At 43.4% G+C, this 16169-nt stretch overlaps 1 protein-coding gene across 2 annotated transcripts in view; it reads right to left on the reverse strand.

The window, feature by feature from the left end:
- The window catches only part of LOC121569714 (sodium channel protein type 4 subunit alpha B), a 55828-nt gene that overhangs the window by 16423 nt on the left and 23236 nt on the right, over nucleotides 1-16169 (reverse strand). For both annotated transcript variants that reach the window (XM_041880856.2, XM_041880857.2), the window contains exons 7-15: nucleotides 14307-14398; nucleotides 13626-13922; nucleotides 11323-11386; nucleotides 10998-11139; nucleotides 10564-10776; nucleotides 4337-4457; nucleotides 3596-3834; nucleotides 3228-3401; nucleotides 90-446 (exon numbers count right to left, since the gene is read on the reverse strand). In XM_041880856.2, the coding sequence (XP_041736790.1) occupies nucleotides 90-446; nucleotides 3228-3401; nucleotides 3596-3834; nucleotides 4337-4457; nucleotides 10564-10776; nucleotides 10998-11139; nucleotides 11323-11386; nucleotides 13626-13922; nucleotides 14307-14398 (1699 nt within the window). The remainder of the gene's footprint in view (nucleotides 1-89; nucleotides 447-3227; nucleotides 3402-3595; nucleotides 3835-4336; nucleotides 4458-10563; nucleotides 10777-10997; nucleotides 11140-11322; nucleotides 11387-13625; nucleotides 13923-14306; nucleotides 14399-16169) is intronic.

Below are 16169 nucleotides of genomic sequence, written 5' to 3' on the forward strand. Positions count from 1 at the left end.
TTTGAGTAATCCATTAACTAACTGAACACCAAAATACTTCAATGCCAACCCTCCAGTGCCCACATCCCATGGTTCAATGCATCACTCACCACTAGTTTACCGATGACCATGACCATCATGAAGACAACGAGACACATGCCCTGTCCGGCCACCTCCATGCATTCCCACATGGTCTCGATCCACTCTCCGCACAGCACCCGGAAGATGATGAGAAAAGCGTGGAAGAAGTCATGCATGTGCCAGCGGGGCAGCTCGCAGTTTGAGGAGATCTTGCAGACATACTCTTTGTAGCTCTTGCCGAAGAGCTGCATGCCCACCACGGAGAAGATGAAGACGATGATGGCCAGGACCAGGGTGAGGTTACCAAGGGCTCCCATTGAATTACCGATGATCTTGATTAGCATGTTGAGTGTGGGCCAGGATTTGGTCAGTTTGAAAACACGCATCTGCCCCCAAAACAATTAGAGACATTATTAGGTTACATAGAGCTGGTTTCCCAGAAACTGATACAAAAAAAAGTACAACTTGATTTTCCATTGAGCTGTGTCCAGGAAACTGGCCAATAATTAGGTTTGTAGAGTTAGTACCACTTTACTTGTGGCTAATGTGATGTTAATCTTGCATAGGGTTGCTAAGGGAGGGTTTTTAGTAACTTAATTTATTTATATTTTTTTATCACATGACATCTAGTGATCTTTTTAGGGTACTTCAGATTATCACAGGTGTCTGGAATTATCTATGGCCCTCTATGTGGCTTTATCACATGTAAACACAACATGTAAAGTGCTGGTCCCATGTTTCATGAGATGAAATAAAAGATCCCAGAAATGTTCCATACGCACAAAAAGCTTATTTCTCTCAGATTTTGTGCACAAACTTGTTCATATCCCTGTTAGAGAGCATTACTCCTTTGCCAAGATAATCCATCCACCTGACAGGTGTGGCATATCAAGAAGCTGATTAAACAGCATGATCATTAAACAAGTACACCTTGTGCTGGGGACAATAAAAGGCCACTCTAAAATGTGTAGTTTTGTCACACAACACAACGCCACAGATATCTCAAGTTTTGACGGAGCGTGCAACTGGTATGCTGACTGTAGTAATGTCCACCAGAGCTGTTGCCAGGGAATTTAATGTTCATCTCTCTACCGTAAACCGCCTCCGGCGTCGTTTTAGAGAATTTGGCAGTACGTCCAATCAGCCTCACAACCGCAGACCACGTGTAACCACGCCAGCCCAGGACATCCACATCCGGCTTCTTCACCTGCGAGATCGTTTGAGACCAGCCACCCGGACAGCTGATGAAACGGAGGAGTATTTCTATCTGTAATAAAGCCCTTTTGTGGGTAAAAACTCATTCTGATTGGCTGTACCTGAGAGATAGCCCAAAACTCCCTCCGCCACTCCTCCACTAACCTTACTCCTTTCCAGTGTGTATTAGGTTATCAGCCGGTCCTGGCACCGTGGCATCAGAGCCAGATCGAGGCACCTGCGGTGGATGAATGGTTTCGGCGCTCGGAGGAGACCTGGAACGCTGCCCATGTACGCCTGCAGCAGGCCATCGGGTGACAGAAGGCGAGCGCCGACCGCCACCGCAGTGAGACTCCGGTGTATGCACCGGGGGACCGGGTCTGGCTCTTGACCAGAAAACCTGCCCCTTCGCCTGCCCTGCCGGAAGCTGGGTCGGCGGTTTGTGGGGCCATTTAAAGTCCTGAGGAGACTGAACGAGGTATGTTATAGGTTGCAGCTCCCCCCTGATTACCGTATTAACCCCTCGTTCCATGTGTCTCTCCTCAGGCCGGTGGTAGCAGGTCTGCTCCAGCAGTCTGAGGTGCGGGAGGTTCCTCGGCCCCCTCTGGACGTCGAGGGGCCCCCGGCGTATACTGTACGAGCCATCATGGACTCAAGACGTCGGGCAAGGGGCCTTCAGTACCTCGTGGAGAGGGAGGGGAACGGTCCGGAGGAGAGATGCTGGGTGCCGGTGGAGGACATCCTGGACCCTTCCTTACTGCAGGAATTTCACTGTCTACACCCGGATCGTCCTGCGCCTCGTCCTCCGGGTCGTACTGCTGGAGTCGCGCGTCGGGGGGGGGGGTAATGTCACGACTTCCGCCGAAGTTGGTGCCTCTCCTTGTGCGGGCGGCTATCGGCGGTCATCGTCACCGGCTTTCTAGCTGCCACCAAACTACGTTTCTGTTTTCCATTTGTTTAGTCTTGTTTGTACACACCTGGCTCCCATTGCATTATGATTATTTCCCTATTTAACCCTCTGGTTCCCACATGGTTTTGTTCGTGTTTGTTTGTTGTGTTGTGTCATACACTTTTGTGAGCTGGTGTGTTTTCCCTGCGTGGAAATTAGTATTTGTTTTTCAGAGTAAAGTTTATCGTGTACTCAGTTCTGTGTCCTGCGCCTGACTCCGTCCTACTGCTGCACATTTGACACATGACAATCCTAAATATAAACCATCAACTTAGTGAATACAATTGGTATTTAATATGAGGGTTTCAACATGACATATGTTTAAAAAAGATTTTCACACCTATTTATTTGACTATGTCAATAAATAGTGTTTTACTATGTCTTTATGGTAAATGTTTTAGCGTCAAACTGATGGCAGTTGTGAAAAAAAGTCAATAGTTGGAAGAGTTGCAGAGTTGATTAAAAATAATGCCATTGTTAATTAGATGCTTTTTTCATTAATTAGACTATTTTCTATTGAACCATATAGTCTATCCACTAGAAACTCCACTAGAAACTCATGGACAATATGGACACAGATACACAAAATGAATAATATGAATACAAGTTATTCAAGTATAAATTACCAACATTTCAGTTCGTAGAGCATGGCGTTTGCAACGCCAGGGTTGTGGGTTCGATTCCCATGGGGGGCCAGTATGATTTTATTTTTTATTTTTTTATAATGCTCACTAACTGTAAGTCTCTCTGGATAAGAGTGTCTGCTAAATGACTAAATTGTAAATGTAATATGAATACAAGTTATCCAAGTATAAATTACCAACATTTACCACAAATTGCCATAGATGACCTGTTAATTACCAAAATTACAGAAGATTCCGGTAACTTTGGTAAATTACCCAGTAGTTTGCAACCTTACTTTTGCAACTAGTTTATGAAAATGTATTGATCTATCGTGATCGATTCTCACTGCACAGTTACACTGAGAGAGTGTGTTCTAAACTGTGGGTGGAGGGACCCTCACCAGACGGAAGGAGCGGAGCACGGACAGACCCTCGATGTCGGCCAGACACAGCTCCACCAGGCTTATGGTCACAATGATGCTGTCGAAGATGTTCTGCCTGACCTGGAAGTAGTAGTACGGATCCATGGCGATGAGCTTCAGCACCATCTCTGCTGTGAAGATTCCTGTGAAGACCTGTACAAGAGATGAGAGAGTGAATTACATTGAAAACTGTGCAAAGTGTAGATATGCAGATTCTCATGGTTTCTGCCTGCACTGTAAACCTGAATTTTGAACATGATCGTTTTGAGAGAGAGATTTCATTGGTATCACTATCATGGCTACAGAAGAGGTAAGGTGGAAGAGCATCATTAAGGAAGGTAACTCACCAAGTTCGCCACACTCAGCACATCTTCAAATTCTGCTGTCATGGGGTAGTGCTCCATGGCCATGAATATGGTGTTGAGTACAACGCAGATGGTGATGCCCAAGTCCACGAACGGGTCATTCACTATGAAGTACATCCACTTCTTGAAAGTCACCCAGGGCACACAGCAGTTCCATTTCAGGAAGACGTCTGAACACTTGTACCAGAAGGGCGGACAAGGTCTCAGTTCCTCCTCCAGATCTGTTGGAATGAGGGTAAAGGAGGAAGGTTTTGTTTGTCAAGCTTAACATCAGAGTACATTTTGTGAGTTGTAGTTTTTTTGTACACAACGTTGCATGATAAGTATTTTTTATGGGTTCATGATTTGTTTTCAACCTTTATGTATTATTTGCAGCACCTAAAGTTCAAAAGTATTATTAAAGTCTATGTAGGTTTTGAAAAGTATTATTTGTCTTGAGCACCTAAAGTTCAAACATGTGTAAGGCCATAGGTTGTAGGTCTTATGCTGAAGAAGCTGACACAATGTGCCATCAGTGCATAAGATGGCAAACTGTGATGATGAAACTCTGCAGAACTCATAAGAGGATATAAAAGAAGCCCTTACTCTAATACAGTAGCCAATTAGAACACAGGTATGGGTGGATATCGCAATAACAGTCCTATACATCACATTCCAGTCCCACACATTCCTTAGGACATTTAATTTCTCATACACAGATCCATTGCGATTTCTGACAGTTACCATCCATGTCATCTTGGCTGTAGACACTGGGTGAACTGGGTGTCTTCTTCTGCAGGCCTGATACTTCCAGCTGGTCCTTACTCCCCTTGGGTCCACTGGCCCTCTTCAACACAACAGCAGACTGTAGAACAAAGACACACTTAACCATCACGCGCATAGCAACCCACTTATTTATTTTTACCCCCTTTTTTCAATCTTGTCTCATCACTGCAACTCCCCAAAGGGCTCGGGAGGCGAAGGTCGAGTCATGCGTCCTCCGAAACATGAACCGCCAAACCGCGCTTTTAACACCCGCCTGCTTAACCCGGTAGCCAGCTGCACCAATGTGTCGGAGGAAACACCGTTCACCTGACAACTGAGGTCAGCCTGCAGGCGCCCGACCTGCCACAAGGAGTCCCTAGAGCGCGATGAGCCAAGTAAAGCCCTCCCGGTCAAACCCTCCCCTAACCCGGACGACGCTGGGCCAATTGTGCGCCGCCCTATGATACAGCCCTGGATCGAACCCGGGTCTGTAGTGACGCCTCTAGCACTGCAATGCAGTGCCTTAGACCGCTGCGCCACTCAGGAGGCCAGAAACCCACTTTTTCAGAGCCAAACTGAGCCTAACCAAACCAAGCTGCACTAAGTTGGTTACACATTAATTGGTTATGCATTCATCATAGTTGTTGAAACCGTCCTGAAAAGGGAAAGGTGAATAAACAATATCCGAGCCAGCACAGTTTGGTTCAGGTCGGCACAGTAGTGTGAAAAGGTCATAACATCAAGCGCACAGCAACCCATCTGAGCCATGCGGCTCACCTCCTGGTCTGCCAGGACCTTGTCGGCGTTGGTTCTGATCATGAGGCCTCCATTGGAGTCCTTTATAGCCTCGCCGTCCTTATCAAGGCTGGAGGACGTAAACTCCTCATCATCAGCAACGTCTTGATCTGACTTTTCACCTTTCTCTTTCTTAGATGTTCTACTAGACAGTGACGTCTGACTGCCAGCTTTTTCAGCGTGTTCATGGTGTTCATGATGCCTGTCATGTCAGTCAAATAATCAGTCAATCATTGACAAGAATCAAACAAACTAAGGACGAGAACCACCAACATGAGTAGTAATCTGCAAATTAACACTTAGTATGATTACTAGGTATTTTTTGTATTCATCCAGTTCAGCAGACATTTGAATCTAGAGTTGAATCGACCAACTAAATCTTACTCTATCAACTATCATCAGATCAAAGAGTGAGACTTATCATAAGGTGAATGCACCAATTTGTAAGTCGCTGATTTGGTACGTTTGCCCACTGACAAAGACATGATCAGTCTATAATTTTTATGGTAGGTTTATTTGAACAGTGAGAGACAGAATAACAACAAAAAAATCCAGAAAAACGCATGTCAAAAATGTTATAAATTGATTTGCATTTTAATGAGGGAAATAAGTATTTGACCCCTCTGCAAAACATGACTTAGTACTTGGTGGCAAAACCCTTGGTGGCAATCACAGAGGTCAGACGTTTCTTGTAGTTGGCCACCAGGTTTGCACACATCTCAGGAGGGATTTTGTCCCACTCCTCTTTGCAGATCTTCTCCAAGTCATTAAGGTTTCAAGGCTGACATTTGGCAACTCAAACCTTCAGCTCCCTCCACAGATTTTCTATGGGATTAAGGTCTGGAGACTGGCTAGGCCACTCCAGGACCTTAATGTGCTTCTTCTTGAGCCACTCCTTTGTTGCCTTGGCCGTGTGTTTTGGGTTATTGTCATGCTGGAATACCCATCCACGACCCGTTTTCAATGTCCTGGCTGAGGGAAGGAGGTTCTCACCCAAGATTTGACAGTACATGGCCCCGTCCATCGTCCCTTTGATGCGGTGAAGTTGTCCTGTCCCCTTAGCAGAAAAACACCCCCAAAACATAATGTTTCCACCTCCATGTTTGACGGTGGGGATAGGTTCTTGGGGTCATAGGCAGCATTCCTCCTCCTCCAAACACGGCGAGTTGAGTTGATGCCAAAGAGCTCGATTTTGGTCTCATCTGACCACAACACTTTCACCCAGTTCTCCTCTGAATCATTCAGATGTTCATTGGCAAACTTCAGACGGGCCTGTATATGTGCTTTCTTGAGCAGGGGGACCTTGTGGGCGCTGCAGGATTTCAGTCCTTCACGGCGTAGTGTGTTACCAATTGTTTTCTTGGTGACTATGGTCCCAGCTGCCTTGAGATCATTGACAAGATCCTCCCGTGCAGTTCTGGGCTGATTCCTCACCGTTCTCATGATCATTGCAACTCCACGAGGTGAGATCTTGCATGGAGCCCCAGGTCGAGGGAGATTGACTGTTATTTTGTGTTTCTTCCATTTGCGAATAATCGCACCAACTTGTTGTCACCTTCTCACCAAGCTGCTTGGCGATGGTCTTGTAGCCCATTCCAGCCTTGTGTAGGTCTACAATCTTGTCCCTGACATCCTTGGAGAGCTCTTTGGTCTTGGCCATGGTGGAGAGTTTGGAATCTGATTGATTGATTGCTTCTGTGGACAGTTGTCTTTTATACAGGTAACAAGCTGAGATTAGTAGCACTCCCTTTTTAAGAGTGTGCTCCTAATCTCAGCTCGTTACCTGTATAAAAGACACCTGGGAGCCAGAAATCTTTCTGATTGAGAGGGGGTCAAATACTTATTTCCCTCATTAAAATGCAAATAAATTTATAACATTTTTGACATGCGACTTTCTGGATTTTGTTGTTGTTATTCTGTCTCTCACTGTTCAAATAAACCTACCATTAAAATTATAGACTGATCATTTCTTTGTCAGTGGGCAAACGTACGAAATCAGCAGGGGATCAAATACTTTTTTCCCTCACTGTATATATACAGTGGGGAAAAAAAGTATTTAGTCAGCCACCAATTGTGCAAGTTCTCCCACTTAAAAAGATGAGAGAGGCCTGTAATTTTCATCATAGGTACACGTCAACTATGACAGACAAAATTAGAAGAAAAAAAATCGAGAAAATCACATTGTAGGATTTTTTATGAATTTATTTGCAAATTATGGTGGAAAATAAGTATTTGGTCAATAACAAAAGTTTCTCAATACTTTGTTATATACCCTTTGTTGGCAATGACACAGGTCAAACGTTTTCTGTAAGTCTTCACAAGATTTTCACACACTGTTGCTGGTATTTTGGCCCATTCCTCCATGCAGATCTCCACTAGAGCAGTGATGTTTTGGGGCTGTCGCTGGGCAACACGGACTTTCAACTCCCCTCCAAAGATTTTCTATGGGGTTGAGATCTGGAGACTGGCTAGGCCACTCCAGGACCTTGAAATGCTTCTTATGAAGCCACTCCTTCGTTGCCCGGGCGGTGTGTTTGGGATCATTGTCATGCTGAAAGACCCAGCCAGGTTTCATCTTCAATTCCCTTGCTGATGGAAGGAGGTTTTCACTCAAAATCTCACGATACATGGCCCCATTCATTCTTTCCTTTACACGGATCAGTCCTCCTGGTCCCTTTGCAGAAAAACAGCCCCAAAGCATGATGTTTCCACCCCCATGCTTCACAGTAGGTATGGTGTACTTTGGATGCAACTCAGCATTCTTTGTCCTCCAAACACGACGGGTTGAGTTTTGACCAAAAAGTTATATTTTGGTTTCATCTGACCATATACATTCTCCCAATCCTCTTCTGGATCATCCAAATGCACTCTAGCAAACTTCAGACGGGCCTGGACATGTACTAGCATAAGCAGGGGGACACGTCTGGCACTGCAGGATTTGAGTCCCTGGTGGCGTAGTGTGTTACTGATGGTAGGCTTTGTTACTTTGGTCCCAGCTCTCTGCAGGTCATTCACTAGGTCCCCCGGTGTGGTTCTGGGATTTTTTCTCACCGTTCTTGTGATCATTTTGACCCCACGGGGTGAGATCTTGCGTGGAGCCCCAGATCGAGGGAGATTATTAGTGGTCTTGTATGTCTTCCATTTCCTAATAATTGCTCCCACAGTTGATTTCTTCAAACCAAGCTGCTTACCTATTGCAGATTCAGTCTTCCCAGCCTGGTGCAGGTCTACAATTTTGTTTCTGGTGTCCTTTGACAGCTCTTTGGTCTTGGCCATAGTGGAGTTTGGAGTGTGACTGTTTGAGGTTGTGGACAGTTTGAGGTTGTGTCTTTTATACTGATAACAAGTTCAAACAGGTGCCATTAATACAGGTAACGAGTGGAGGACAGAGAGCCTCTTAAAGAAGAAGTTACAGGTCTGTGAGAGCCAGAAATCTTGCTTGTTTGTAGGTGACCAAATGCTTATTTTCCACCATAATTTGCAAATAAATTCATAAAAAATCCTACAATGTGATTTTTTGGATTTTCTTCCCTTAATTTGTCTGTCATAGTTGACGTGTACCTATGATGAAAATTACAGGCCTCTCTCATCTTTTTAAGTGGGAGAACTTGCACAATTGGTGGCTGACTAAATACTTTTTTCCCCCACTATACACATACAGTTGAAGTCGGAAGTTTACGTACACTTAGGTTGGAGTCATTAAAACTCATTTCCAACCACTCCACAAATTTCTTGTTAACAAACTATAGTTTTGGCAAGTCGGTTAGGACATCTACTTTGTGCATGACATAAGTCATTTTTCCAACAATTGTTTACAGACAGATTATTTCACTTATAATTCACTGTATCACAATTTCAGTGGGTCAGAAGTTTAAATACACTAAGTTGACTGTGCCTTTAAACAGCTTGGAAAATTCCAGAAAATGATGTCATGGCTTTAGAAGCTTCTGATATTCTAATTGACATCATTTGAGTCAATTGGAGGTGTACCTGTGGATGTATTTCAAGGCCTACCTTCAAACTCAGTGCCTCTTTGCTTGACATCATGGGAAAATCGAAAGAAATCAGCCAAGACCTCCGAAAAAAAATTGTAGACCACAAGTCTGGTTCATCCTTGGGAGCAATTTCCAAACGCCTGAAGGTACCACGTTCATCTGTACAAACAATAGTACGCAAGTATAAACACCATGGGACCACGAAGCCGTCATACTGCTCAGGAAGGAGACGTGTTCGATCTCCTAGAGATTAACGTACTTTGATAAGAAAAGTGCAAATCAATCCCAGAACAACAGCAAAGGACCTTGTGAAGATGCTGGAGGGAACAGGTACAAAAGTATCTATAGCCACAGTAAAACGAGTCCTATATCGACATAACTTGAAAGGCTGCTCAGCAAGGAAGAAGCCACTTCTCCAAAACTGCCATAAAAAAGCTAGACTACGGTTTGCAACTGCACATGGGGACAAAGATCGTACATTTTGGAGAAATGTCCTCTGGTCTGATGAAACAAAAATAGAACTGTTTGGCCATAATGACCATCGTTATGTTTGGAGGAAAAAGGGGGTGCTTGTAAGCCGAAGAACACCATCCCAACCGTGAAGCACGGGGGTGGCAGCATCATTCTGTGGGGGTGCTTTGCTGCAGGAGGGACTGGTGCATTTCACAAAATAGAGGGCATCATGAGGAAGGAAAATGATGTGGATATATTGAAGCAACATCTCAAGACATCAGTCAGGAAGTTAAACTTGGTGGCAAATGGGTCTTCCAAATGGACAATGACCCCAAGCCTATTTCCAAAGTTGTGGCAAAATGGCTTAAGGACAACAAAGTCAAGGTATTGGAGTGGCCATCACAAAGCCCTGACCTCAATCCTATAGAACATTTGTGGGCAGAACTGAAAAAGCGTGAGCACGGAGGCCTACAAACCTGACTCAGTTACACCAGCTCTGTCAGGAGGAATGGGCTAAAATTCACCCAACTTATTGTGGGAAGCTTGTGGAAAGCTACCCGAAACGTTTGACCCAAGTTAAACAATTTAAAGGCAATGCTACCAAATACTAATTGAGTGTATGTAAACTTCTGACCCACTGGGAATGTGATGAAATAAATAAAAGCAGAAATAAATCATTCTCTCTACTATTATTCTGACATTTGAGTTTAAATGTATTTGGTCAAGGTGTATGTAAACTTCAGACTTCAACTGTATATTAGCTAGAAAAACATATATGGGGGATTGGAAGTGATGCAGACAATTACATTCATGGAAGTTACAATCTAGCTGCAATATTAAAGCTGATCTACCCCCTAAAAAAAAATATATATATATATATATATATATATATATATATATATATATAGGTCATTTTTTCACAGATGCTCAAAGTGCTTTACATACATAGTAAGTTGATCACACCTTTTTGACCTCTGCTTTTTTCCTTTCCTTCAGGCGTTCCAGGATCATGGCATACTCCTCCTCCTTCTCCTTGGCCTCGGCCATGGTGGCCTCGTTCTGCTCAGCATATGCCATGGCCACCACAGCCAGGATCAGGTTGATCAGGTAGAACGAGCCCAGGAAGATCACCACCACAAAGAAAATCATGTTGGTTTTCCCGGCTGAGCGAAGAGTCTATGGGTAAGGGAGAAACGGCCAGTTAACTCACCAGTAAACCGAGAGAGCACTCTTTCTGTATCAATATGCCTGATGACACATAAGATTGCAATCTCTCAAATTCAAATCTGGTCTACCGACTGACGTTACAGATATAGATTTCAGAAAACGTCAGGAGCAACAAAAAAAAATCGTACATCTCTATGTCGTTGTCATGGAAGCGCATGACGTATACGCACCAGATGGAATAGATCTTCCCAGAAGTCCTGTGTCATGAGCCGAAATAGGGCAAGGTAGGCCCATCCAAAACTGTCGTAGCTTGTGTAGCCATAGTTGGGATTCCCTCCGGCCTTCATACACGTGTATCCTTCAGGGCAATTTCTATCAAAATGCCAATGAAGTGTCACAACAAACTGAATGGGACTTATAATCTTCAGCATTCAAAGATATGTTATATTTTAACTACGTTGAAATTCTTTTCACCATATATTGCGTGATCAACAGAGACAAGGCAGGATTATAAAGCTCCCCATATGCTCAACTCTGATAGCCAAAAAAACCTACCCAGCATCAGAAGCGTTTCCACAAAGAAGAGGGTCTAACATTCCAGGAAGGAAGTAATGGTTCTCTGGAGGAAAACAGAAAAGGGACCTCGATTAGAGAGCGCATCAAGTTTATATACTTATATAAATATATGTACTTCTTTTACATATTTATATAGTTATTCTATACAGTAATATCATATAGTACTGTCACAAAATCCAAACTAATATATAGTTAACGGTTCAGTAAGTCATTATCAATTCCCCAATTCAATGTGCCATCAAAAGCCTGTCACAACCTTAATCATTGATGTATGCATTGAAGTCCCACGTGCTGTTGCCACTGATGCATTTACATTTAAATTTTTTACATTTTAGTCATTTAGCAGACGCTCTTATCCAGAGCGACTTACAGTTAGTGAGTGCATCATTTTTATAAATTTTTCATACTGGCCCCCCGTGGGAAACGAACCCAGAGCCCTGGCGTTGCAAACACCATGCTCTACCAACTGAGCTACATCCCTTATATTTCTTATACAAATGTGTGTACTTCTTATAGAAATATACAGTGGGGAAAAAAAGTATTTAGTCAGCCACCAATTGTGCAAGTTCTCCCACTTAAAAAGATGACAGAGGCCTGTAATTTTCATCATAGGTACACGTCAACTATGACAGACAAATTGAGGAAAAAAAATCCAGAAAATCACATTGTAGGATTTTTAATGAATTTATTGGCAAATTGTGGTGGAAAATAAGTATTTGGTCACCTACAAACAAGCAAGATTTCTGGCTCTCACAGACCTGTAACTTCTTCTTTAAGAGGCTCCTCTGTCCTCCACTCGTTACCTGTATTAATGGCACCTGTTTGAACTTGTTATCAGTATAAAAGACACCTGTCCACAACCAGTCACACTCCAAACTCCACTATGGCCAAGACCAAAGAGCTGTCAAAGGACACCAGAAACAAAATTGTAGACCTGCACCAGGCTGGGAAGACTGAATCTGCAATAGGTAAGCAGCTTGGTTTGAAGAAATCAACTGTGGGAGGAATTATTAGGAAATGGAAGACATACAAGACCACTGATAATCTCCCTCGATCTGGGGCTCCACGCAAGATCTCACCCCGTGGGGTCAAAATGATCACAAGAACGGTGAGCAAAAATCCCAGAACCACACGGGGGGACCTAGTGAATAACCTGCAGAGAGCTGGGACCAAAGTAACAAAGCCTACCATCAGTAACACACTACGCCGCCAGGGACTCAAATCCTGCAGTGCCAGACGTGTCCCCCTGCTTAAGCCAGTACATGTCCAGGCCCGTCTGAAGTTTGCTAGAGTGCATTTGGATGATCCAGAAGAGGATTGGGAGAATGTCATATGGTCAGATGAAACCAAAATAGAACTTTCTGGTAAAAACTCAACTCGTCGTGTTTGGAGGACAAAGAATGCTGAGTTGCATCCATAGAACACCATACCTACTGTGAAGCATGTGGGTGGAAACATCATGCTTTGGGGCTGTTTTTCTGCAAAGTGACCAGGACGACTGATCCGTGTAAAGGAAAGAATGAATGGGGCCATGTATCGTGAGATTTTGAGTGAAAACCTCCTTCCATCAGCAAGGGCATTGAAGATGAAACGTGGCTGGGTCTTTCAGCATGACAATGATCCCAAACACACCGCCCGGGCAACGAAGGAGTGGCTTCATAAGAAGCATTTCAAGGTCCTGGAGTGGCCTAGCCAGTCTCCAGATCTCAACCCCATAGAAAATCTTTGGAGGGAGTTGAAAGTCTGTGTTGCCCAGCGACAGCCCCAAAACATCACTGCTCTAGAGGAGATCTGCATGGAGGAATGGGCCAAAATACCAGCAACAGTGTGTGAAAACCTTGTGAAGACTTACAGAAAACGTTTGACCTGTGTCATTGCCAACAAAGGGTATATAACAAAGTATTGAGAAACTTTTGTTATTGACCAAATACTTATTTTCCACCATAATTTGCAAATAAATTCATTAAAAATCCTACAATGTGATTTTCTGGATTTTTTTTCTCATTTTGTTTGTCATAGTTGACGTGTACCTATGATGAAAATTACAGGCCTCTCTCATCTTTTTAAGTGGGAGAACTTGCACAATTGGTGGCTGACTAAATACTTTTTTTCCACACTGTATATACTTATACACATTTACTTATACACATTTATATACTTATTTTGAACTATCCTACAGTAAGTGCCATGATAATATCCCAATTAATATAATATAATGGTTCATTAAGCCATTATCAACTCCCCTTCCACAAATCAATGTGCCATCAAAAGCCTGTCAATACCTTTATCGTCGATGTATGCCTTGAAGTCCCACGTACTGTTGCCGCTGTTTGTGCCATTGTAGCCCATAATGTTGTTGAAACCAGTAATGTTGTTGAAGGCCATAGTGATGTTGTCCATGTTGGTGGAGTTTAAACGCCATTCCGCAGGGGGCCAGTAAACACACTTCTGCTTCAGGATTCCCATGAACAGTTGCAGGCCGACCAGAGCGAACACAGCCAGGCAGAACACTGTTATGATCATCACATCAGCCAGCTTCTTCACTGACTGTATCAGAGCGCCCACAATGGTTTTCAGACCTGAAAATAACACACAAAAATACATTCAAATAATCTGTGACCTGAAAACTATTTGTTGAAGAATGAATAACATAACATTGCGAATATTTGATTCTGCTATTTGATCCTTGTTCTCTGTATGGTGTAATTAATAACCCATGTTTTATTGTGTAGCTTGCAAGGCTTTGTGTTTATAATATAATAACAGATGCCATTTAGCTGATGCTTTTCTCCAAGGTGACTTACAGTACAGTGCGGGAATACAACCCAAAACAACCCTAGGGTTGCTAGCACCACACACTTACCAACTGAGCTACACAGGACCCAAAGCAGGTGTTCAAAAGCAGGTGGTGCAGTTAACAAACAAACCCCAGTAGGACTTGGACCTTCTTATGTAACACGTACCAGGAATTACAGGGATTGTTTTAAGGGCTCGGAGCACACGGAACGTCCTGAGGGCAGACACGTTGCCCAGGTCAACAAACTCTGTGAGGTACCTGCCGAGCACAAAACATAACAACACAACCACACATTAGAATAGAGGAGTTGACAGTTGATGTGTCAGTTGAACAAAAATCTTTTCAGTTTCATGGACTTTTAATGTACATTTAATTCAATACCATTGGCTCAGTTGTTATTTTAACATAGAGGATCAGAGGGTTGCTATGGTAAAATATATGGTTTAGCGGAGGATATATTTAGCTCAGGGCAACTGTCCACTTCTACATTTTTTTTTTTTTTTTCTAGAGCCAAATCGCAGTGTTATCTGTAAACCGACTGCTGAAGGCAGGAGTGTGACTAGACCAGCAAGACACCATATGGAGATTTAGTTATGAACTGGCATACGTCATGATGTGGCTATGAATCACACGCAAAAGTTTCAATGTTTGATGAAGGATGACACGTACACAAATACATTTGAAAGAAAGTAGATCATATTTGTCTCCACAGAAACAAACACTGATTCAGAATTTGATAGTAGGATCCTTAACCCACTTAGATGTATCTCAAATATTTGAATCTTATATTTACATGATTGGAACTAGCTGGATGAACTGTACAGTGTTACTTTTCATCGGGGCTCCAGGGCCATACAGTGGGGCAAAAAAGTATTTAGTCAGCCACCAATTGTGCAAGTTCTCCCACTTAAAAAGATGAGAGAGGCCTGTAATTTTCATCATAGGTACACGTCAACTATGACAGACAAATTGAGAAAAAAAAATCCAGAAAATCCCATTGTAGGATTTTTAATGAATTTATTTGCAAATTATGGTGGAAAATAAGTATTTGGTCACCTACAAACAAGCAAGATTTCTGGCTCTCACAGACCTGTAACTTCTTCTTTAAGAGGCTCCTCTGTCCTCCACTCGTTACCTGTATTAATGGCACCTGTTTGAACTTGTTATCAGTATAAAAGACACCTGTCCACAACCTCAAACAGTCACACTCCAAACTTCACAATGGCCAAGACCAAAGAGCTGTCAAAGGACACCAAAAACAAAATTGTAGACCTGCACCAGGCTGGGGAAGACTGAATCTGCAACAGGTAAGCAGCTTGGTTTGAAGAAATCAACTGTGGGAGCAATTATTAGGAAATGGAAGACATACAAGACCACTGATAATCTCCCTCGATCTGGGGCTCCATGCAAGATCTCACCCCGTGGGGTCAAAATGATCACAAGAACGGTGAGCAAAAATCCCAGAACCACACGGGGGGACCTAGTGAATGACCTGCTGAGAGCTGGGACCAAAGTAACAAAGCCAACCATCAGTAACACACTACGCCGCCAGGGACTCAAATCCTGCAGTGCGAGACGTGTCCCCCTGCTTAAGCCAGTACATGTCCAGGCCCGTCTGAAGTGCATTTGGATGATCCAGAAGAGGATTGGGAGAATGCCATATGGTCAGATGAAACCAAAATATAACTTTTTGGTAAAAACTCAACTCGTCATGTTTGGAGGACAAAGAATGCTGAGTTGCATCCAAAGAACACCATACCTACTGTGAAGCATGGGGTTGGAAACATCATGCTTTGGGGCTGTTTTTCTGCAAAGGGACCAGGACGACTGATCCGTGTAAAGGAAAGAATGAATGGGGCCATGTATCGTGAGATTTTGAGTGAAACCCTCCTTCCATCAGCAAGGGCATTGAAGATGAAACGTGGCTGGGTCTTTCAGCATGACAATGATCCCAAACACACCGCCCGGGCAACGAAGGAGTGGCTTCGTAAGAAGCATTTCAAGGTCCTGGAGTGGCCTAGCCAGTCTC

Source organism: Coregonus clupeaformis, chromosome 7 (genome assembly GCF_020615455.1).
Source record: "Coregonus clupeaformis isolate EN_2021a chromosome 7, ASM2061545v1, whole genome shotgun sequence".
Lineage (NCBI taxonomy): Eukaryota > Metazoa > Chordata > Actinopteri > Salmoniformes > Salmonidae > Coregonus > Coregonus clupeaformis.